The 25,465-nt window shown below is 32.1% G+C and overlaps 1 protein-coding gene across 2 annotated transcripts; it reads left to right on the top strand.

Moving 5' to 3' along the window:
* The first annotated feature begins 1,001 nt into the window (after positions 1 to 1,001).
* Positions 1,002 to 24,993, top strand: LOC147394254 (protein DETOXIFICATION 14-like). 2 transcript variants are annotated; one of them, XM_086454708.1, is made up of 7 exons: positions 1,002 to 1,301; positions 7,185 to 7,729; positions 8,117 to 8,203; positions 8,639 to 8,695; positions 21,943 to 22,181; positions 23,263 to 23,468; positions 24,871 to 24,993. In XM_086454708.1, exons 1-7 carry the CDS (start codon positions 1,050 to 1,052, stop codon positions 24,931 to 24,933), a joined length of 1,449 nt encoding a protein of 482 aa, XP_086310834.1. In that variant the 5' UTR covers positions 1,002 to 1,049; the 3' UTR covers positions 24,934 to 24,993. The 2 variants fall into 2 exon arrangements, with proteins under 2 accessions (XP_086310834.1, XP_086310835.1); XM_086454709.1 differs by lacking the exons at positions 23,263 to 23,468; positions 24,871 to 24,993 and having other exon boundaries at positions 21,943 to 22,186.
* Positions 24,994 to 25,465: the final 472 nt, after the last annotated feature.

The following is a 25,465-nucleotide window of genomic DNA, read 5'->3' as shown; positions in this document are numbered from 1 at the left end:
GCACAATCTAACGGCTATTAGACCAAGAGACATTAAATCATGACTCTTGGTCAACGGACACATAAATGGCAATAAAAAGCCAACCAGAATTCATATTTTTTAACTGAAAAATTCTGTATTCTCCTCTCTCTAAGCTTAAGATGTAGGCATCATCAGTTTCTTATTTTTTCGAGTATTCTAAGTTAAATCAGATCGTATATAATTTGATTTAGTTTATTGAGTATAAGGCTTCTTTGTATCCTAAAGGCATTTGTTCATCGATCCCTTGTGTACTTTGGTTTAACCAGTAGGAGAGAATATTTGTCTAAAAGAGATCGAATCTTTTCGAGCCTAGAAGTTATTTTCTTCCTCCATGGTTATATCTTCAACACTCCCAGCATTAAAGGATAGTTTTGTGGCTAACAAGTGAGTCGTTTTTTTTTTTTCCTCATAGTGTGCACTGACTCTCGACGCTTGCCACGTCAAGCATATAAGGATATTTTTGTAAATTAGAAATGCCCTTTAATATCCGTGGATACATGTGATTGGTGGACTCACGGTGTTGACAGACTCTCTGTGTTTGTCACATCAAGCATACAAGGGTATTTTTATAAATTAGGTCCTTTAATATCCGTGGTTACAAGTGATTGGTGGATCTCAGAATTCTGTGAACTCGACAGCAAATAATTTTTCCTAACAAGTATATTTTTTATGTAAATTACAAATGCCATTCAATACAGGTGGCAGGTACATGTGATTCAAGATATTTGTGAGTAAAAAAATTTTCGTGTTAGTAAGTGCTCAAATTGATCATTTACCTAAAATGGGGATTAAATCCTCAACTGCTCAGTACACGAAAGGGTGCGCCATACATTTTTTATTCGCCACGTGGAATAGTTCAGGCTTATCAACACACTAGACAGGTAACAGTGATCAACATGAAACGTTTTCTTGTCAAATGAATCTTATGAGAAGCCAAAATATTCCGTCTGCTTCTTCGATGCTTTTAACTTGCACGAGCACACAAAGAGAGAAAGAGAGACAGAAAGAGACTTGTGACTTGTAAATCAATGGAGGAGGGATTGCTGTTGTTGAAGGAGAGAGATGAAGGGGAAGGGTTAGTATTAGTAAGATGGAGAGTAGTGTTGAGTGAAGAGATGAAGAAGGTAGGTTACATAGCGGGGCCTATGGTTGCAGTGACGTTGTCACAGTACCTCATGCAAGTAATATCGATGATGATGGTGGGACACTTGGGTCAACTTTCTCTCTCTAGCACTGCCATCGCTACCTCACTCACTGGTGTTACTGGCTTCAGCCTTCTTGTAAGTCCCTTTTGCCATTTTCTTCATCATGTTACTCATAAGTTTTAAAATTCAACGATTCCATTTTAAACTCAGCTGAATCGGCTTGATTAGACTCAAAATTCGAGCTGACTCAGCATAAACTCGTTTCTCACCTACTCCCTATCTTATTTACCAAAAATATATGTATTGTTGTTTACTAATGTTTAATTTAAAATACTAAAAATATTTTTAATTCTCTTATTCAAACTGACAACATGCCCCTGTTGACTTTGGTCTTCTTTTATAGACTACTGAAAGTGTTGTCAATACATCCCCATCATCATTACACATCTGGATTTTCTCTTTAGTCTTTGTTATGTTTATTATCATCTTTATCATCACGTTGTTTTTAATTTGTCGTCATCATAATTATTACTATAGAGGATAAAAGCCGTAACTCATCTATGCCTTACATGTGTCCAGATCATGTGGGAGAATAGAGCAGATTAGATAGGCTTTTGCTTCGAGTAAATAGTACCTAGATAAGATGGGCAACCCAATCTTGCTCAGTTGTAGGTCTGGATAAAGTCGGATTCTGATGACAGACTAGGGCAAAGTTAGTAGCCATAGGTAGATCTCCGTTTATCATTTGACTTCCTAATTTGAAGGACAAATCCAAGAATCTAGTAGTAGTTAACAAATAAGACGTACTCCTTCTAATTCGGTTGAGTTTCCTTTTTTTAAGATGAGATACCCCATGATTAGATCCCTTGATTGAGGTGGGGGAGCAGATTAAGCCATTTTAGGTTATTCTAATTTGGGAGGATTGAGGGAAATCCTATAAGTGAGAGAGAAATCGAAGGAACATTGATATTTTTTTCTTCTGACAAACTTGAGAACCAATCTATATTTTCTTCTAATATAATTTTAATTTGATATATTAAGATTTCATTTTATGTTAATTAATATTTTAATTATTAATGTTTTATTTTGAAAAATTACTATTTTGCCCTCAAAGAGGACTTTTGAGTTGAGATATTTTTTTTTTGACATTTTGAAATGTTTTAGAATCAATTTTTCATAAGGAATTCAATGAGAATATTGGTTTGTATCACTTATAAGTCTTTGGCGTGAAATGATCGTGGACCCTATAAAAAAATTTTTGGTAATTTTATCAAATTTTATGAAAATTGATAAAATAATTTATTATTTTATGTGTTCAAAATGATTTTCTTAAGTGTAACGTAGCCTCTAGGAATGTTCTACTACCAAGGGTATTTTGGTAATTTGATCATTTTTTGATGAATTTTCTCGTAAAATTTTTTTTTGTCTCAAAATGATAATTTCTATGCTTTGAGTCATATTTTTTTAGCGTAATGTGGTTTCTAAAGTTTATTTACATGAAATATCTCATCTAAAATTGTAAAACACATTTAGTAATAAATAAAAAATTTAGAATATTTATCCATCATCGAGAACAATCGCAATCGAATTGACAAATTGATTAATTATGCGAGTACAAAAATGAGGTTTCTATAGTATGGATCTAATTCTTAGTGTCACCACCTACTTTTATAGTTTAAGAATTGAAAATGACTCTAAATAGATAAAAACACAAATCTACAAAGAGATTATAGGTAAAAAGATTAAGTTATAAAATTGGAAGGTGTTAGGCACCAATCCCATCCAACGAAAATCGATCTCTACTATTCTTAAAGATATAATTTGCAAAAAATGGTCTAAATCTAGAATAAATATAAAAAGACTACTTATTTTACCTAGGTAATTGCAATGATCGATTCCCTCAGAGATTAGCTATGAGCATTTCTTATGTGAATCTTCTTGATTTGTATCCGCTTCTAGATCTATTCCCAAACCCCTAGATGAGAATTTCTTCTTATAGATTTGAATATTTTTAGGATTTTCTACATGTTTTTTAGGGTTTCTAAGTGTTTTCTAGGTTGAAAAGCAAGGCTTGAAGGTAGGGTATTAAGTTGAGGCTTCAGTTTTAAGATTTTGGAAAACTTTAAAAAAAAATTTTACCTCTATTTTCTAGAGTTTCTGAAGACCAATGAGATTTAGTGGTAGAGTTGATTTTTTTTATAGAATTTTTTGAAATGATTTGAGTTTGATTATGTCTTTTTGAAATAGAATCCATCTCTAATTAATCTTTAGACGCTTTTAAATAAGATTTAAAATGATTTTTATTTGATTTATTTGACTTACGTAAAATTAAATTTTTTTCATTTTTGGAGAATCCAGGGTGGAGGATTTTTTACCTATTTGAAATTCTTTGAGACCTCTGATGGAGGGTTCTTTAATTAAATGTCAAGTGGTCCCCACTTAAGTAAATGGGCCGCTACATGAAATTGGGCTCATGAACTTAATTAATTGCATTTATTTGTTAAAATTTTTTAACTTGACTTATTAAGATTTCAATTTACATTTATTAATATTTTTAATTATTGATTTAATATTTTCAAATTTTGGAACTGGAAAATTATCGTTTTGCCCTCAAAGAGGGTTTTCGCATTTGGAGATTAATTTTTTTGACGTGTTGAGATGTTTTGGAATTTATTTTTATAAGGAATTCTTTGGAAATATCGGTTTGTGTCATTTATGTCTTTTCAACATGAAATGGCTGTGGACCCCACAAGGGGTATTTTGGTAATTTTGTTAAATTTTGTAGGGTTCTCAACTCTATCAAGAGTTCGATTTTGACTAGGAACCAAGAACTTTTAGATTGAAAAAAAAAAAAAAAACTATGCACAAAGACTTGAATCAACTCTAATGATCTTCCAATCGATTCTTGAGTTCTTGATGTCCTTAAGTTTCACTTTCACGATTAACTTTCGCTTCCTAAGTTTCACACCGCCAATTTTCCTCCTTGCTACAAGTAAGATACCAATATGTGTGTGCAAGGTGATGGTGAATCGAAGTGTAAATGGATCAATATGACATGTCTAGAAGGTTGGAGGTAGGTTTAACTAGATCTAGGTTCTCATGTGAGTTGAAGTTGATCTAGGATCTGTGGGAGTCTTGGGAGCATATATCCTCTAGTCTTAATCAAACCCAAGTGAAGTTGAGGCTTCTAAATATATAGAAAAAGAGCTTGGGTCGCATTTTTGTTGATAGCAATCCCAGACATGTCGGTGGCACCAACAAAAGACTAACAGGCAAAACAATAGTCATTGGAGGTTGTCGGTGGCAAACAAACTATTCAAAGCATAGTAAAATGCCCAAAATACCCTTTTGAGGCATTGTTTGATCCCAACAAATTCGATGATCAAATAATTAGGGGTGGTTGTTGATTTTACTAATATGAATTGCCCAAACTATTACCAAGGTGTTGAAAAATTGCCTAAAGGGTGTAGAATTACCAAAATGCTCTTTTCGGCATTTTTTATTCCGTACAAGCCATTTTGACTCTTGAAAGTTTTAATGATCGAATGGATCATGGAATATGTTGTTTTTTACCAATATGATTCCAGAGTGTTTATTAGCTTGGGCACCTAGATTTCTTCTCGCTTGAGTTGAATTCTTTATTGGAGAGATAAACTTTGAAGGAATCTATATTTTCCCTCATCACCTAGATTGCCATTTTTGGTTTTCAATATAGTGTGGTTTTTTTATTTTGATTTTGTCCTTACTTTTACCTAGATTGCACCTTATCACTTTCTGGCAAAGCATATATGCAGAAACTTTTAGAAGGATCTTCGACACAAATGTACGAGATCTTTAGGATGGAGAAGAGTGCCTTAGTACAATTATGTGAATATTTTCAACATAGAAATTGATTAAGTGATAGTAGATATATAGATTTGGAAGAGAAAATGGAAATGTTCTTGATGACAATATATCATAATTGTCAGAATCGATTCATAAAATATTGATTCCAACATTTTGAAAAATCGTAAGTAAATATTTTCATGAAGTGCTAGATACAATGATACAGCTTGCATAAGAGATAATAGTCCCCCCAAGCATTTAACAGGAGAATGGGAGAAATTCAATCTCATGTACATCTAAGAGAAGAGTCATTTAAGGGAGTCGTTAGTGCATTGGATGAAACATTAATTGATGCACATATTCCATTTGATCAACAAGTCTCATTTATAGGAAGGGGATATGAAAAATATTTTTAAAACATCATGGTGGTGTGTGTTTTTGATATAAAGATTATATATATGATGGTTGGATAGGAAGGAATTGGACATAACTCAAAGGTGTTAAATAAGACATTGCGTAATTCGGCTAATAATTTTCCAATGCCTCATCTAGGTATGTCTTTTCAAATTATATTTTTTGAATTAACCTTACAATCAATAACATATATTTTACATATTTTTTTATGTTTGTTGTAGATATGTATTATTTGTGCAACAGATACACACACGCTAGGGGTTTTGTGACTCCCTATTACAACACATGGTATTGGTTAAGAACATATTGAAGATTGCGTGCAATGGATAGAAATGAGAAATTTAACCATGCACACGCCTGATTAAGGAATATGTCATTGAGAGGACTTTTGGTGTATTGAAGAAAAGATTCTCGATTTTGAATAAAATGCATTCGTATTACTATCACACTTAACGAGACATTGTTATTACATGCATGACAATTCACAACTTCTTGCGTTGTTTTTCTCTCCATAATGAGTTGTTTCGATAATATAAAGATGATTTCTATGACGTGAGCAATCTTTTAATAGACTCCAAACCCCCACAATATTCACCATGTTATAATGAAATATTCTCATCACAAGCATAAGTTGATATGATCACTTTATGGGAACAAATTGCAATTGTATTAGAATATACATGATTGTTTATTGTTTGAGTATGGCCTTGTTGGAGTATAACATCTTAAGTATGAGTTCAATTTGAAAACAATACTTTTGGGGTGTTTTATTTGTCAGATATTAAAATTAAATGTGTAGATGGTTTCATTATGCATAACATGCCATATTTTTATGTTTTACGATTAATAATTTATTAGAATAACAAAAGGGTAATATTGTAAAAATGATCATTATGTTTTAAAATTCTCTTTGTAACGAGAAGCTTTTTAAAATTGATAACAAACAGATTTTCTAAAACAAGATTTCAGATTCCATAATTTAGAAAACATACTTCAGATTTTAGAAGTGTTACCAAACATACCCTAAGTACTTAAAAACTACGCACAGAGAAGTATATGGATTTTGCGCTACAGAGGATCCGCTTCCTTGTATTTTTGTCTTTCATTTCTAATGTTTTCTTTTTTGAACTAATGACATGGCCCCTTGACCATGGTCTTTTCTTATAAACCACTATAAAATGATCTCCCCCCGTTCTCTTCCTCATCCTCATCATCATCATTGTCTTTATTATAGCCGTCATCATCATTGTCGTATTGCTATCATCGTCACTAGCATCATCATCATTGTCTCCAAGAGGTTTTAAGGTGATTGGGAAGAAAAATCAAGGATTGTTAAGTCTTTTTTATTAGTCTATAATTGAAGATCGAGATCTAGTGTGGAATCTAGGTATTTGTTATGTGGTATAGCCTTAACTCCCTCAAAATTTGGAACATTTGAGATTTCTCCCTTTATTTAAAGCAATTGTAGTTGCCTCTTTAGGAATTTAACTTTTCCTTGGTCAAAATTCTATGATTAAAAATGTTTTCCTTGTTTTGTAATTCGATAAGTTGCCTGGCTATGTCACCATCACAACTTTTCTTTACTAAGGGGCATACACTTTCGTCCACCGACGAATTATTTGCCCAACAACCTAGTAAACTATGCACATCAAATATAGGATTGATCATTGGCTTTATTATGTTCATGATTTCCTACAAAATATATTTTTTTTGGAAATTATATGGGTGCCAAGTACTTGTTTCCATTACAAATAACTTAGTTTTGTCCTTGATATACAGCTAGGAATGTCTAGTGCTCTAGAAACTCTATGTGGACAAGCTTATGGAGCACAACAATATCGAAAACTTGGAGTTCATACTTATGGCGCCGTCATTTCTCTCATCTTGGTTTGTCTCCCACTCTCTTTCATATGGATTTTAATGGGGAAACTGCTCACTTTCATAGGACAAGACCCTTTAATTTCACAAGAAGCTGGAAAATATGCAATGTGGTTGATTCCTGCGTTGTTCGCTTATGCCACTCTCCAACCACTGATGAGATTCCTTCAGTCACAAAGTTTGACTATCCCCATGCTCTTAAGTTCCTCTGCTTCATTATGTTTTCATATACCTCTTTGTTGGGTTTTAGTATTTAAGTTTGGATTAGGAAACATCGGAGCTGCGTTAGCATTAAGTGCATCGTACTGGTTGAATGTGCTTTTGCTTGGAGTGTATGTAAATTACTCTGCCTCATGTGAACGAACTCGTGTGCCATTATCTAAGGATGCATTTCAAGGGATTGGCGAATTCTTCCGCCTTGCACTCCCATCGGCAGTAATGATTTGGTAATTTTTATCATTTCATATGCATTTTAGTAAACAATGTTTTTAAATACTCAACTGATGATCTGGCCCAAGTTTTTCTATTTGGTCATCAACAATTTGACCTTGGTTCGATTTTGTTGGACCTATTTATATTTATTATAAAACTTAAAAATATATAACTTTTCATAAATAGATAACACATAGTAATTGTTATGAGAAGCACTCTTATCATTCATATATTGCATCACATCGTATATCTTCAAGATCTTAATTAATTAGGTAAATATATTTGATTGATCTAATTTTCTTTCGATATTGATAAATTTGATTAATTATTTCTACGTCATTATTAATGTTTTTTTTTTCTTTCTGTGATTCCTAATGGGTTTTCTATTTTGATGTTCATAGTCTTGAATGGTGGTCATTTGAGTTTCTTATTCTACTATCTGGGCTCTTAAAGAATCCAGAGCTCGAAACTTCAGTGCTATCAATATGGTACGATTTTGTGAATATAATTATGAATTCGAGGATTTTTTGTTAGTTTTATTTTCACTCTATGTAAGAAGGCATGAGAAAACTTGTGGGAAATGATTTCTACAGAAAAATACAATTCATCATTTGCTTGATTTGTATTTTTAATTTGTAGGATGGGATTATACTAACATTTATCTTTCTCAAGATTATACTCCCCATCCATAACAAAAAAATAACTTTCTTTAGACATGTTTTTTCTTGAGAAATCCATTTATTTGGGAGCATTTTCTTAAAAATGGATTTTCCTTAGAGACATTTTCTCAACAATCATTCATGCACTAAATATGCATGGGATCGGTCTAAAAATTAATTTGCGTTATTAGCCATTTGGTTTGGCAATCTTTATTGTATTGATGAATAGATGTGTATCTAACATTTTATGATTTTTGTGAACAGCCTAACAACCATCTCATTGCTCTACACCATACCTTATGGACTCGGTGCTGCTGCAAGGTTCACTTGAAAACCTACTTTGTTCATGCATATATTTTTTTTCCTTTTATAGAAACAAAATTAGTTACAAAAATGCATGATCATTATATGATCTATCCCAAAGGATCATATAATGAACAAAAAAAACATCTCAAAGAGACACACACAACTAAGCTAATGTATCTCATCTTGTAACCACAAGATATGAACTTACATCACATGTGCAATAAGTATGGTTCTTATCAAGAACCCTATCAACATAGATACCAAACCTAACAAGATGATCATGCACCCCTCCAAGACCTCTAAGTTACTTAGCAAGTTAGGTTAAGATGACTTGGATTCAAAGTTTCAAACTCACAAGGAATAATCATGAAGAGCTTTTCATAGTCAAAATACAAGTCAGGATTCAATGTGCAATGCTAATGAGATTCTCTTTTTCATAGTTCCTCAAAATCCAAGTCACAATTCAATAAGGATAAAAATAATTAGAAAAATAATTAGAAAAACAATAAGAAATAATAAAGTAATAAGCACGCACAAGAGACCAAATTTTTAACTTAGAAAAACCCTCCAATGAGGAAGAAAAAAATCATTAGGAAATTATGCCATCACAACTAACCACCACGTCCCCTACCATGACCACCACCACAACCAATCATCATGACCACGACGCCTACCATGACCCCCACCATGACCAATCAGCAGCACCACTAACATGACCACCACCACCACGGACACCACCACTACCACCTCCATGCCACGACCACCACCACCACGGACACCATTACTACCACCTCCATGCCACGACACCCGGCCAATATTGTGAAAATTAGGCCACTACCACTATGCCACCATGACCAATAGCCACCACTACCATGACCACCACGGCCAATCACTACCACCACCACCATGCCATGACCACCACGACTAATCTCCTTGATCATTGATTCTCATTAGTACGATAATAAGTAAAAGTTTTTACAACTTCTAGTAATCAATAGATAATACACTATTATTGTAAGAGAAAGAATCTAGAATTAGTATACCTTTCGCAGAGATCAAATCTCACAGTCATCTAATTTCAATTACCTTTTTAACCTTCTTGATGTATTCTTTTCGGACCTCATCAATGTTTTCATGGCTATATGTCTTCTTCATATCACTATTGAATTGAAACAATTTAAAGAAATGTATGTATTAAAAATATGTATGACTCGATCCACTTTTTCTTACAATCATATCTCATATAAAATGATACCAAATCGTTGTCATTAGAGAAATCATATGATTCCATGTTTGGCAATGCACTTGTATAAGGTTGAAATTTGTTAAAGACATCAACTACATCATCATTGATAGGATACTCTTTTGCAGGAGTTGATAAATTCATTGATTAGTTTCAATCAAGTTAGTCTTCTATATAAAAAACTTGTTTGGCTTGGGAAACAAAAATAAATAAATCATCTTTATGACCAAGTCTACCAATCTCAACTATCGTGAAATCAAGGTCATCAACTATGACATCGTTATTATTATTGACCCAATCACATTTAAATAATAGTATCTTGAATATACCATAATCAAGTAGCCATATCTCAATAATAACATCGTAGTAACACATATTTCCAACCAAGGGGTTCTTATCTTTTGTACTATAATGACATCCATTGATGATATAACCAACACAATTTAATAAATTGATTTGTGGTCTTTATGCTATTCATCTCAATGTGTTCGATATCTTTTTTTTAGGATGCTTAAATCCTCTTCAGCCATTTTTTTTTAATTCATGTTATAAAGTTGCAGTAATGTTTTTCTTGTAATCATTATTTATCTTTCGATTGTTTGATAATAGGAATTTCTTCCAAGTTTGACATATATTTCGTATTAGTGATTAGATAATAGATGACACAAGCAATTAGAAAAGAAAGCTAAGCATAGGGTTAAATTTATTTATACTTTATATAAGGCTAAATATCATTGATGTTCTGCAAAACATATTGAAGTGTCCTCTTATTTGACAATACATTTATTTTAATAATACAACTAGATAAAGGCACTCCATCCATAAGTATATTACTGTATTTTGTAATTTTCATTTTCTTCATTTTAGCATGTGATATCCCTATTTCATGTACCTTTGATAGGTATTCTATGAAAAATTCAATTGTTTCTTCTACGCTATACCATTCAATAATGCAGTCTTTTAGTCATCTTCGATTATATACATAATCCTTTAAAACCTTCATAGCCCTCTCAAATGGATACATCCATAAAATATGAATTGATCCACATAGTTTGACGTCTCTTATGAGATTCATCGTAAGATGAATAAGGACATTAAAGAATAATGATGAAAAATATTTTTCAAGGAAATATAGGGTAACTATGAACTCCTTTTGTATATCATCCAATCTTTCTATATCAACCATTTTATTACAGATAGCATTAAAGAAAAAGTAGAATCTACCAATAGCCTTCCTATCGTGTTTGGGCAAAATCGATCATATTTCCATATGAAGTAATTGTTGCATCAAAATATGAAAATCATGGGACTTAAAATCATAGAACTTTGAGTCTTCCATTAAAACATGATTTTTAAATTTGAAGAGTATCCAGTTGGCAACTTGAGATCATATAGTGTTTTGTAAACTCTTCTGTTTTCGTCGGTCGATAAGGTATATAGCATGCTAGTGACAAGTATGTTCTATTCTTTGTAACTCTCGGTGCCAATTTAGTTTGTATACCCATATCTAAAAGATCTATATGACTTTTTCCCCTGTCTTTAGTTTTTTTAGGTACGTTAAGCAATATCCCAATAATGCTCTCATACACATCCTTCTAAATGGGCATGAGATCTAAGTTGTGTCGGATATGCAAATATTTATTGTACTTGAGATAAAAAAAATATGGATTTATTTTTCCAAAAAAAAGTTGTTTCCACGTTTTTTTTGGTCTCCTTAATCTTTTTTAATATCTTATCATTGCTTAATGGTTTTGGAGGTAATTGCTTCCCTTGCTTACTACCGAAGAATTTTTTTGATTCCTCTATTGATGTGTCTTTGGAAGATATTTTCGAGACCTATATATATAATCTTTTTATTGTGATTCAATCTATGAGAATCTATTTTTTCTCACTTATTGGACAAGCACAATATCTTTTTATTTGATAACTGCATAAATTTTCATATGTAGGAAAATCGTTGATCATCCATAATAGTATCATTTTCAACATAAATGATTGGCTTTAATATCACATAAGTATCAATACTAACTTCCCACAAAGCTTTTAAGTCATCAACCAGTGGTGTTAGATAAACATCAATGTTATTTTTAGGTTGTATTGGACCCGATATCAGCAATGCTAATATCATAAATTTTCACTTCATGCACATGATAGAATGTTGTAGTAGATCATTAGAATGGTCCAACAATTATATCTACTACTAAGATTACAATGTGGATTAATTCCATCTATTAGATGGCTAACCAGATGTTTCTTGATTCTAAAACAAACTCTAGCTACTTATAATCTATTAGGTCCTTAAAGAGCAAGTTCTTTTTGCTTTTAAGCAAAAAAAAATATATATATATCAGATAAATGATGCTCATTTTGGGTTTTTTGGCTCTCGCGGATTTGAATTGAAACCCAAAAGTAACTCCGAAAAGAAGTCATCCAAGAGGGACTTCTTCAAATGACTTTTTTGAGAAGACAAAAATGCCATGCCCTGAAATTCCAGCACAAATTCCAATGATTCATTAGTCAAAATCTCAAGGAGTGAGATAAACATACACACAACCTGATAGAATAACACAGATAATAATACCATGACATGGAAATATATGCAGTGGAAATTATACTGGATAACTCAAATCAGAGTAGCAGAAGCTAAAATAGTCATCATCATAATCCATAACAATCCTTAACATCATAATCATCTCCCAATGCAACTTTCTAAAAATATATCATGTCCCACAAAATTTGAAATTTAAAACACAATTACTAAACTTTTAAAGTGATCATCAGATTGATGGAGGTTGTAGATCATCGACATAACCTTTTATGGGGACCTCTTCGAATGGCTTCTCATAAGCAGATTCCTCAAAAGTTGGGCAATCTGAAAGGGTGAAGGATAGGGTGAGTAACAGGAAGATGTTACTCAATAGGATGAACGTCGTTCTAACAACGAGTCTTAAATGCACGTGTAATCATCTAAACAGTTCAATAATACATATTTTTCATAATGTAATATACGAAAATTATTTAAGCATAATCAGTAAACAATTGTACTAAACTTCAATCTATCATTTAAAGTACCATATACAACGTTCAAATGGAAACCATTTATCAACATTATGAATAAATAAAAGATACATAATGTGAATACGGTGGTGTAGTCTATAAGAGAGTATATGAACACGCCAATATAACCACCTTGGCTATGACAATTCGATATTATAGATTTCAATTCTGATGTGGAATCCTATCGTTATAATCTAATTTTTTGGTTAGTCTAGCATACCACGATTGGGTAATCATTTATCCAACTCAAACAAGTTATTGAACAAGAACCCAATATTGAGTTCAACTAACGGTGAGGTCGATCATTTGATAATTTTAGATTAATAGTGATCACTAACTAGCCCAGGAGATCTCTTACGTCAAAGTCTATCAAGAGACAATGCATATGAACCCTAATTACTTCTATACTATACAGAGACCGTTTTTACACACAAAATTTTTTAGGAAAGAAGTAAGAGAAATTCTAGGATATAATAAGCTGTAATATGCTCTAAGGTATCCCATACTACTACAAAACATATGACATCTAGTGCTATCCTAGATTGACCCACCACTTCCGGATATACAACAACGCATCACTCTTTGTAGTTTTTTTACAACTCTTCTCTAGTAAACAAAATATATTTTTATTTTATAATGTATATATATATATATATATATATATTAGTTTCTCTTTATTGAAAATACAAGTAAGGTTTAGTAGTGCCCTTCTGTGATATCTATCTAACGTTCTCTCTATCTATTCATCAATCAATCGATCAATCCATCGACTAACTTCCTATATATCTATCAAAGTATTTTTCATTTTTAAATTCATTCGAGATCCATAAGTCATCAATCAATTCCATTCGATTGTTTTGGTTGAGTCAAAAGACTCATAAAAATATGATAAAACCATAAGACGTAAAGGCTGGAAAAGCTATCAAAATTTGACTAAGTATTGGAAAAGTGATTTTTCAAAATTGTCTAAATTGAAAACGAATTTTTGTAAATGAAAGACCTCGAAAGCATGAGAAATATCATGTAATTTTTATAACTCAATTCAAAGTAATGCAAAAGATATCACATTTTGAAAATCAGACAAAAAAGTTGAAATTTACGTTCTTGAAACTAAAAATTACACTTTGATATGATGAGATTTTGATCTTAAAATCATTTTCAAAATTTTCAAATGGGGGATAAAACCTTAATTTCATTACAAAGCTTAAAGTAAATGAATATTTACTTAAATATTTTTAATGAAATAAAGGGTTGGAAATTGCATGAATGCTGTGGGGAGAACAAACCTAAAGAGAATTTTCAGTTTCTTAAAATTTTTTGGTTTGATAGTGGTTGATGGTGGAGACATTAGACACTGACAGCGCTGTCATTAACAAGTGGGAGGTTCAACACAATTTTGTCATTTTTCAATTTTTTCGATAAAAATCGATAAAAAATTAAAATAAACATTATAGATTTGGTTTTAAAACATTGTACAACTTATAAATAACTTAAATAACATCTAATGTGTCAAAATCAATTGAAAAGAATTACATAAACATGATTAAACTCATTCAAACATGTACGAATTTAACGAATAACTCAAAATTTGGAAGAACAATCAAAATCTAAATAAAGAAATGTATTTTTCTACGAAATTGTTATATAACTAGAAGGTAGAAGGGAAGGCAACCTATGTGAATCATTTTTGTCAATTGATCGGAGGCAAAGAACGACACGAAGGTCAATGTTAGTGATCTTGGATGGGAAATGATCGGGTGGTTGCGATATTCTTGGTAAGGACACTACCTTTTTTTCCTATGTTGAAGACAAATTTTCTCCCAAATAAGTAAAATCCCGAGTGGGATGTATCGAAATCTACTCGTTGATTTTTAATGAGAGACGGAGAGAACGAAAGAGAAAATAGGATAAAAGACCGTGAGATTATAGAGCTCGACGTCATCTTCAACTTCTTCATTATTGTCAAAATTCAACGATCACTCAACTGTAACGGATCTAGAAAGAAAAAGGGTGGAAACCCTTTGTTCTCTATCAGCTGGGGTTTGGGGGTCATTAAAGTAAAAGAAGAGTGAAATAAAAGAAATTAGGTTTCTTTTATTTAAAGACTTGAGGGGCAAAATCAATATTTCTTATTTGTTTTTATTTTCGATGATAACTTGACTTTTCAAATTCGAAATTCGACTATTGAATACTCCATTCTCTATAATTTTTTGTTAAAAACTTAATGGTATGATCAGATTTTACTAATTCTCGCTCTAACAAAAATTCACCATTTTTGGTCCCACTTGACACAAAATTCGAGGATTTAAAAACTTTTCCATCCGAACTTGAATTCGAGCGTGCTTACAGGCTAAAGTATATTTTTGACCATGTTGAGTCCAATGGAAAAGTTAGATTTCATTAAAAATAAACAGAACAAATATATTAGTATTTTATCCTAAGTCTATCTTTTAGAATTTTCTCAAAATTTCACCATTTGATTTCCTTGAGATACAAAATAAAAATTTGGGGTATTACAAAAAATATTAAGTGACTCAAGTGTAGTTACCAAAATACCCTTCATCTTTAATCAAATTTCTAACTAAATTTAACCTTAAAAACTAAAATGAAATTACTAAAATACCTTTCATTTTTCAAAATACCCTTTATTTTTATCAAAATACCCTTCATCTTTAATTAATTTTCAAACAAACATAATCTTAAAAAATAAATGGAGATTACTAAAATACCCTTCATCTTTGTCAATTACCAAAATACCCTTCTACTTTATCAAAATTAATCAAATTTCCAATCAAACTTAACCTTAAAAAAATAAAAAAGAATTACCAAAATACTCTTCATCTTCCAAAATACCCTTTGTTTTTACCAAAATTCCTTTTATCTTTACCAATTACCAAAACACCTTTCATCTTTCAAAATACCCTTCATCTTTACCAAAATACTCTTCATCTTTAATCAAATTTCCTACTAAACTTAATCTTAAAAATAAAAGGAAATTATCAAAATACCCTTCATCTTTACCAAAATATACTTCATCTTTAATCAAATTTTCAAGAAAACTTAACCTTAAAAAATGAAAGGGAATTATCAAAAATCATTCATCTTTACCAAAATACATTTTATATTCCAAAATACCATTCTTCTTTACCAAAATATTGTTCATCTTTAATCAAATTTTCAACCAAACCTAACCTTAAAAATAAAAGGGGATTATTAAAATATCCTTCATCTTTATCAAAATACCCTTCATTTTTCAAAAGTGGATTACTACCAAAATACCCTTTATTTTTACCAAAATATCCTTCATCTTTACTATCAAGATCAAAATAAATTCATTATCACTACTTTATTACCAAAAAATCCTTCATCTTTATGTAGATGTTGGATTGTGTATTATGCAGGTATTTTCTTTATTAGAAAATTTTCATATGTTCATTTTTAAGAGGAGATGTCGAAATTTTGATAGAATTATAAAATTTACTTAAATTGATAATAATTATTTTTCTAATTTTTTAATATATATATATATATATATATATATATATATTTAGTGTAATTATATATTTATTACGATATTCTATTAAGTTTTGGTGCATTCTAGGTGCATTATCAACGTTAAGGGTATTGTAGTCATTTTAGGAAAATCTAACAATAAAAAACTGTCAAATTAACATCAATTTCTAGCTAATGTGCTTCTGTAATGAACAAGCTTCTACTGGATGTGGCTTTTCAGGCTTTGGGCTTCTACCTTTTTTAGAAGTCAACTTCTAGAGTTGGAGTTGGCTTCTGTAAAGAAAATACCCTTAGCTTCCATGATGGGAAGTACGCTAGGTGACGTTGTTTAACATCTACTCTTTGACGATAATGCCACATCAGAAACTTCATTGTCTATTTGGACATAAACCATTTCTTAAACCTCAAGATATTAAAAAAACAATGCCATATAACTTTTGTAGGCACACATTTATTTATTTGGGTCCCATTCTACTTTAATCATCATCTCAATCTTGTACAAATAGAGTACGTTTTGGTATTATATAAAAAGGAGTCTATGTGCTTTGTCTAGAATCAGGCTGTATTTTCCCTCATCGTTATATATACATGCATTTTCTATTGATTTTTCTGCCATAAACTTATCAAAAGATAGTCAAGAGATACAAAAAACAACAACAACAACAACAATATATACAATTAGTATTTAAGAGACACTAAAAGATTATGAATAAATAGTACATAAACCCATACGTATGAACAATACATAGACTAAATCAATTCTCAAACTATCAGAAAGCACAATTCAAAGAATATTTTGACTTGCAAATCATATATGAGCACGTAAATGACTATGCATAAGATAGATCTGAGTCAATCATAATCCTTGAATGCGTTGATTTAATTAACTATTTTAAGGAACCTAGGTAAGTCTATTAATTGATCATTTTAGTTTGAAATAACCGACATCATCAAAACATATCTCAAAGAGTGTAAATAACATCATAAGATACATAAAACCAACAAAAATGAAAACCCCTTTCATACGTTCATAATCTTTTTCCTTGATATAGATATAATTATAAACCTCCAAACATACATTCTAATCTCCTTTCTATATTTCATATCAATCCATACTACCAATACACATAATGTGATCATCAATTCATATATTAATTCATAGACTATTTATAGCAATGATGATTTAAATGAAAATATAAAAAATTCAATAATAACTAGGTAAGTAATAATGATCTATTTCAGATCCACTATCACTCATAATCTGTATTAAGAATTGAGTTATAGTGAGGGGATCACAAATTATTTTACAAGCTTATTTCCAAAGCATTAGGCTTCAAGGATTATTCTTAACCTTGGATTATATAATATTAGTGGATGAAACAATAGATGATCTAAAATATATGAATTATCACAGGTTGAAATAAATATTAGAAATAATAATTAAATCCAAGAATCAATTCTAACACATACATATTAGAAAACCAACCTAGGATTTTGTTCACACTCATTAAACAATAAACCTCATAATCTGCATTAAGGATCGAGTTGTGGTGAGGAGATCACATGTGATACCACAAGTTCATTTCCTAAACATTAAGCTTCAAGGATTGTTTTTAACCATAGATTATGTAGCGTTAGTGAATAAAGCAACAAATGGTCTGAAAACATATAAAGTCTCACATGTTGCAATTAATATTAAAAATAATAATTAAACCCAAGAATTAACACATGCATATTAAAAAGACAACCAAGGATTTTGTTCACACTTACTAAACAATAAATCTCATAATCTTTATTAAGAATCGAGTTATGATAAGGGGATTACATGTGATACCACAAGCTCATTTCTTAAGAGCCAAGCTTTAATGGTTGCTCTTAATCCTGGATTATTTAATGCTAGATATAATAAGTGAAATAACCATAAGAGGGAAGAGCAATATTACATTCTTAAATCTTAATTGAGTTTGAAATATTTAAAAGAATATTTTAGGTCTAATTTCAAATGGTCCCTCTATCATTGAACTAATTGGATTTGTTGACCTCTTGGACAAGCGAAGGTTGGTTACTATGGTTCTACTAACATTTGATACCATCTTAGGATCATCTTAATAAAAAAAAAAAAAAAAAAAAAAAAAAAGAGAAATAAAGAATGTAATATAGGAGTTTTTTTGTAAAATCCCTAACATCTCAAATTCTTAACCATCTATTTGATGGAGAGCCTTAACCTTTGGTTTTGACAAGTTTTTTCAAAAAATAAATCGAAAACTTCGAATAACAATCAAATCTACTAATTAATATCAAGTTTACGTACATTTTGATTCACATATAATAATTCTTAATAGAAATAATAAGAACGCTTTGATCCTTATCCTTTACTTCCTGATTTACAAATAATAATGCTTAATAGAAATAATAAGAACGCTTCAATCCTTATCCTTTACATCTTGATCTGCAAATAATAATCCTTAATAGAAATAATAAGCACACTTTGATCCTTACAACACGACAAAGGGATGAAGTTAAAATCAACCTATAGATTAAGCAAACATAATGAGCTAAGTGAATCAATAGTGCCGAAATGTGTTCCCATACCAAGAACGCTAGAGTCTATACTATTTCCACTCACTCATAGACTTTACCAACTTACCAATAACGCCATCACCAAAACTGTATTATTTTTGTCTCCAATTTAATGCAAAATTTCAAGACAATAAAATGAACATCTGGGATGAATTCTATATAATCCTTGTATCTAATTCAATATATATATATATATAGGAAGAAGGAATTTTTCAATCTAATTGGATATTGACGTTACAACATGAATCTAGATAACATTTGCCCAATGAGTTCCCTTCCCAAGTTTGACAAGTCTTTGTATTGTGTTTTACTAACATATTTCAATGGGAAGGAATGATATTTTATCAAAGGGCCATGTCGTGGTTTTGGATATATAAATAAATTAATAAGAAGAAAACAAAGAAATTTCAAGGTCAAGATAAATTTTGAAAAACTTGCATGCTGGATGATGTGAAGAGCTAAAGTTATAGCAACTATGAACTAGTTCAGATCCTTGTCAAGCACCAAAATCCATATTAAGACAATTGACTTCCTTCGCTACTTTTCTGTCCCAATACCCATCCCCGACAACCTATGTAATAGTCTGTAACTACAAACCAATTCAACAAATTTAAGTGGCCAGAAAATTACTTAATGAACCTCACTTCTTTCAATCAAAGAACTATGAGCTGTTCCTTCCAACCTTATTTAGGAAAGATTCACTCAGTACACATTAAAAAAGCATTGACAAAATAACTTTTGCAAACTCTAATTCATAAAAATATGATCAATCAATTTTCCTTTAAATAGATTCCATTACTTTGCAGTAGAAGTGTGACCCATCACTATGTGAAAACTGAAAAATTTGATAGAAACAATTGATGGGCTAAGGCCCACGAATTTTAGAAACTGAATTTTGATGGTCTAGGATAGTCAAAATTCTAGATATTCCTAGATTTGAAGGCTTAGAGCTGTCGAATTTGTTGCATACTTCATTAATTTAACAGTTTCGGCCCATCAAAAAAAAAATAAATTTGACAATGAAAAATTCGACCCCTTTTTCCATCGAATTTTATGAAATTTGACTATCCACGACTGTCAAATTTGGCATCTTTTTTTCACACTGTGCATCAAGGAAGGATTGCCCATTACACCAATAAAAATGATAAAAAAACCTTACTTCACTAGTACGTAAGCACTAATGGAAAACAAATAAATCCGATTTAGTTAAAATCAATCAAAGTGCATGAGTTAATATATGATTAATTATCTTCTCTATTTGTTTCATCAAAATATCTATATAATGGCACACATCAACACCATCCTCCGGCCTTAGACATGAAAAATAAACTTGAAGAAATACAAACGAGAATCCATAAAAAATAATTCAAATTAAAAAGGAATTTCAATTAACCTATTAAAGATCCCTAATCACCGCACTATTGGCTAGAAATCTCTTTTAATTGATTTTCCCTAAGATGAAGACTTTTTTTAGGGTAGAGGGTAGAGGGTAGAAACCAGAGCAAAGCAAAGAAAGTTAGAATTCCTGATTAGGGTTGATTAGGAAAGAGATAGGGTTTTTAATTCTTCCCATTATCGAAGATTTAAGAGAGAGAGCGAGAGTAGTTGCAATAGTGTAATCCTCCAATACAAATTAAGCCGATTGAGTTTGAGTTCAAGCTCAAGAGAGGAAGTCGAGAAAGAAGAGAGTATTAGGTTTCGATGGGAGAGTTGTTGAGAATGACAGACATCGAGAGGGAGAATGAGAGAGATTGAGGATGAATAAGAGAGCTTGAGATGGTGAATAAGAGCTTTAGGGAGAATGAGAGTGATCAAGAAACAAAATGAGAGAGCTTAAGAGATAGAGAGCTTGTTGATGTTGTCGTTATCATCTCATTAGAAGTTATATTTATACTCTCCTTAACTTGTGGGCAAGTAAGGGATTGAACCTAAGATAAATGGGGATGTTACCAAGTTAACAAAAATAAACTTAATCTAACTTTTAATTCAAACCTATTTTTATATTTTTGTGAAATAAAATGGGGAGTAAAATGAATGTTGTTGGAAAATAAAGTAATATAAGGGAAGATTATATTAAGAAAACAAAATAGATAAAACCATTACTGATTAGAGTAAAGTAAGATTAACAAATAAAATTGTATTTGAGTTTATCCTTCTTTGCACTCAACATCAAGGGTTTGGTGTGAGCTCTTTGAGTTGGAATATATGTTTTTGAGAAAATAATATATAGTTAAGACTCCTTCACTCACTAATGTGTGAAGTCCCTACCTCCAAATATCTAGTTCAATTATATTCTATCTTGATCTTATCTAAAAGCATAAAACATTTGAGAAACGTCCCTCTTTATGATTGCCTCTCCTATTTCTAAGCAGCTGACGTTCTGCTTGGACCAACAGGCATCCGCCACCTGTCTTCATTTCTCCTCAATACTAAAATCTTCATTTCATAATCAGCCCTCTGGGTACAAGGCTCGTGACTTGATCAGCATATCATGCCTAACCCTCTCCTTTGACAACCCTTTTGACCATAGTTAGGACCATGTATGACATAGGACACGTGTCCTCTCTTCTGACTGCTACATCACCTATCACTATATGCTGTCCTGGCAATGCCATTTACATCCTTATTAATGGGTCTTTATAGAAACACAGCAGACATTCTTCATGTATATATACGTATGAATGATATAATTATAATAGTAAAAATTCGAACCTCTTTTGTTAATCTTGAAGAACAAACATTAATACATGCATGTAGAGCGATTTATTTGGAAAGAAGAAGCCACTTTGATATATCTCTTGATCAGCGCCAAGGATTCATGCATATCTATAAGTTTTTGATAAAATTAACCACATCTTACATTATGTAGCACTCGGGTTTCGAATGAATTAGGAGCCGGGAAACCAGAAGCTGCCCGTGTAGCTGTCTCGGCCATATTGTTACTTGCATTCACAGAGACAGTTGTAGTGAGCACAGCCCTCTTTGCAAGCCGGTACATTTTGGGCTATGCTTACAACAATGATAAGGAAGTCGTAGATTATGTAACAGGAATGGTTCCTTTGATTTGCCTCTCAGTTGTAATGGACAGCTTACAAGGGGTCCTCTCAGGTTAGAGTTTTCACCCACTATCCAAGTAATTTAGAGAGACTATATTGCCACACCAACATTTACTAACTCCACCCCAATTCATATGTAAATCACCAATGAATATCACACATCTTGTGGTGGCATTACAAAAAGTTGGTGTGGCAATAAAAGCTCTATTAATTTAATGTGTCTATGCATCATAGGATATTTTGGTTGAGACCTGAACAAAACATTTACCGTGAAACATCGAATATTGTTGGAATATTTTATGAGAGTTGCTATTGGCTCCCCAACTTTTATTATACACCCTAACGGCTTAAATTATTTATCACATCCCAACTGAAGATTAAACCACAACATTCAAATGTTACAAAGATTTAGCTAAAATTATTATCTCAACATTACAAAACATTAGAACACTCGTTCAAACAATTTGAGTAGTTGTTTACAATTATAATTAGACTCATATAATCTCTTAATCCAAAAAATAGGAAAAAATAAAAAAGAAAAAGAAAAGAGAGACCTTCTATAGGCACCCCAACTTTAACTTATTCTCAACCATTAACATATTTTCTTTATTTTTAATGGGTGAATCTCCATTTTGTGTGCTGAATATGAAAGAAATTCCAAGATCAGTACACTGTTGATTTTAATTCCTAAAACATGCATTTGTCATTTTTATAACCTACGAATTCCTGAGTTCGTCACTTTTAATATCTCCAAATTCATAGATATACTAGCGAATTCATTGATTATAAAAGTGACGAATTCACTCAAAACGCATGTTTTGAGAATTAAAATGAACAGTGTACCGAAACTGGAATTTGGACATAAAGTAGCACATATTTTGGGAAAAATCCCACTTTTAATTGGAGTGTAATATGTAAAAGTTAGGGTGCCAATAGCAGCTATCTATTCACAGTCTTGCATTGTTTTAGGTTTAAAATGTCTTGAAATGTATGGATGGAGATGGTCTCGATTTTTCTTCATAATTACAAAGACATTGTCTCCAAATGAGACTTTCAATCTTGTTTTTAGTTCCTCAGTCTATAATTCGTGTGCTTCAAATAACTCTATAAAATATTATATTTTACGTGTTCAGGTGTGGCTAGAGGGTGTGGTTGGCAGCATATTGGGGCCTATGTCAACCTCGGGGCATTCTATCTTGCTGGAATCCCACTGTCTTTAGTATTAGGTTTCCATCTTCATTTAGGAGGAAGAGGCCTCTGGATTGGAATAGTTACTGGTTCTACCCTACAAGCAGCTCTTCTCTCTCTCATAACAAGTTGCACAAATTGGCAAAAACAGGTTGCTCCCATCACTTGCAATTTACGATTTCAGCTTAAAGTTCCCTTTATGCAGAGGAGTACTTTTAGTTGCATAAAAGGCTGTTTTACAAAAAAATGCTCTGAAAATTGAGAACACTAATGCTTATTCGAGGAAACATCATCTATGTTTATGTGCACACCTCCATGTCAGAAATGTTAAAAATTGCAGTAAATCCAATGTCACCCCATCTCAACTCAATTGAACGGGTTGTGTGAATCATGTAGTTCAATCATTGCAAATGCATTCCATTAACTCAAAAACCATAGCTAATAATATGTGGGTGATCAAACCCCGAGGGGTTGGCTCAATGATAATTTCTGACCAATAAACGGTTAATGTTGTACGTCGTGAATTTGATATCTAGTATGAGCATTAATTCCTCAAGGACCCTCCGCGAGTGCGCACCCTCACTTACTTGGTGCATGCGATGTGCGGGCATTGCACGTTCCCCGAGACTAGTTTTGGACATGACCATGGTCTTTGGACTGGGCCCATATATGTATATATATATCTATAGGGTCCCGTTCAACACCCTACGCTTTACCCTACGTGTTTTGTCCTACATGGGTTAGAAGTTTAGGAATAGGATGATTTTTGGTGAGGATGATCTCTATGGTGATGAGATCATCCTCACCAAAAATCAGCTCATTCCAAAACTTCTAACCCCATAAAAAATGGTTTACAAAAAATGGGCGGTCCACGATTTTTCAACTTGTAAACATGGGGCTAGAAATTTCGGAATGGGCTGATTTTTGGTGAGGAGGATCTTCTAACCGTAGAGATCATCCTCACCAAAAATCAGGCCATTCCAAAACTTCTAACCCATGTAGGACAAAACACGTTTGGTAAAGCATAGGGTAAAGTGTAGGGTGTTGAACATTTCCCATATATATATATATATATATATAGGGAAATGTTCAGCACCCTAAGTTTTACCACACACTTTAACAAACGTTTTTTGTCCTACATGGGTTAGAAGTTTTGGAATGGGCTGATTTTTGGTGAGGATGATCTCTACGGTTAGAAGATCATCCTCCCCAAAAATCAGCCCATTCCGAAATTTCTAGCCCCATGTTTACAAGTTGAAAAATCGTGGACCGTCCATTTTTTATAAATCATTTTTGATGGGGTTAGAAGTTTTGGAATGAGCTGATTTTTGGTGAGGATGATCTCCTCACCATAGAGATCATCCTCACCAAAAATCAGCCTATTCCAAAACTTCTAACCCATGTAGGACAAAACGCGTTTGTTAAAGTGTGTGGTAAAACTTAGGGTGCCGAACGGGACCCATATATATATATATATATGTGGTTAATAAACAGTTTTTGTCATTTCTCTAGTATGCTCAAGTGATGATTTGATTTTGTATATAAAATTGCAGGCAATCAAAGCGAGGGAGAGGATATTTGAAGGCAGATTTTCATTAAAGAATGGATTGAAGTAAATGAGAAAATAAATTTATGCCACTATTCGAAACATTGCCATTCTATACTTTTTTATGGTTGTAAAACTAATGGATTGTTGCTGTTAAAGTTCTTGTTTTATTTTTATTATCTTTAGTATTGGGCCCCATAAACCCATAATCTCTCTCCATCGTTTTTTTAGCTGACCTCTGTCGCCTTAACTCTCTCCTTTACCATCTCTTTGCCACTTGGAGAGGGCTTTTCTCTGCCTTCCCAAATCACCCTTCTATCTTCTATCCCTTTTTATTCTTCCATTAACCTCGGAAAATCTTCATATTCCAAACCCATGGAGGAGATGTCTTCTAAGTTAGTCACTTGAAAACCCTTCGCACGCAAGAACCCTACTGTCCTTGCCCTATTTTCGTTCTATCCCAACATCTGGCACCATGAGTGCACCGAGGATGCAGGTATACCATGTGTAGGCGCGACTAGCTAAGGACTTAGAACATTCCCTTAAATGGAGATTTACATTTTCCTCATGTTCCCCCAAAGCTTCCTAAAAATGTGAAACGT

Source organism: Akebia trifoliata, chromosome 9 (genome assembly GCF_017979445.1).
Source record: "Akebia trifoliata isolate Shusen 1 chromosome 9, ASM1797944v1, whole genome shotgun sequence".
Taxonomy (NCBI): Eukaryota; Viridiplantae; Streptophyta; class Magnoliopsida; order Ranunculales; family Lardizabalaceae; genus Akebia; species Akebia trifoliata.
Note: the sequence above shows the minus strand (reverse complement) of the source record. Positions and strands in the feature narration are given on the sequence as shown.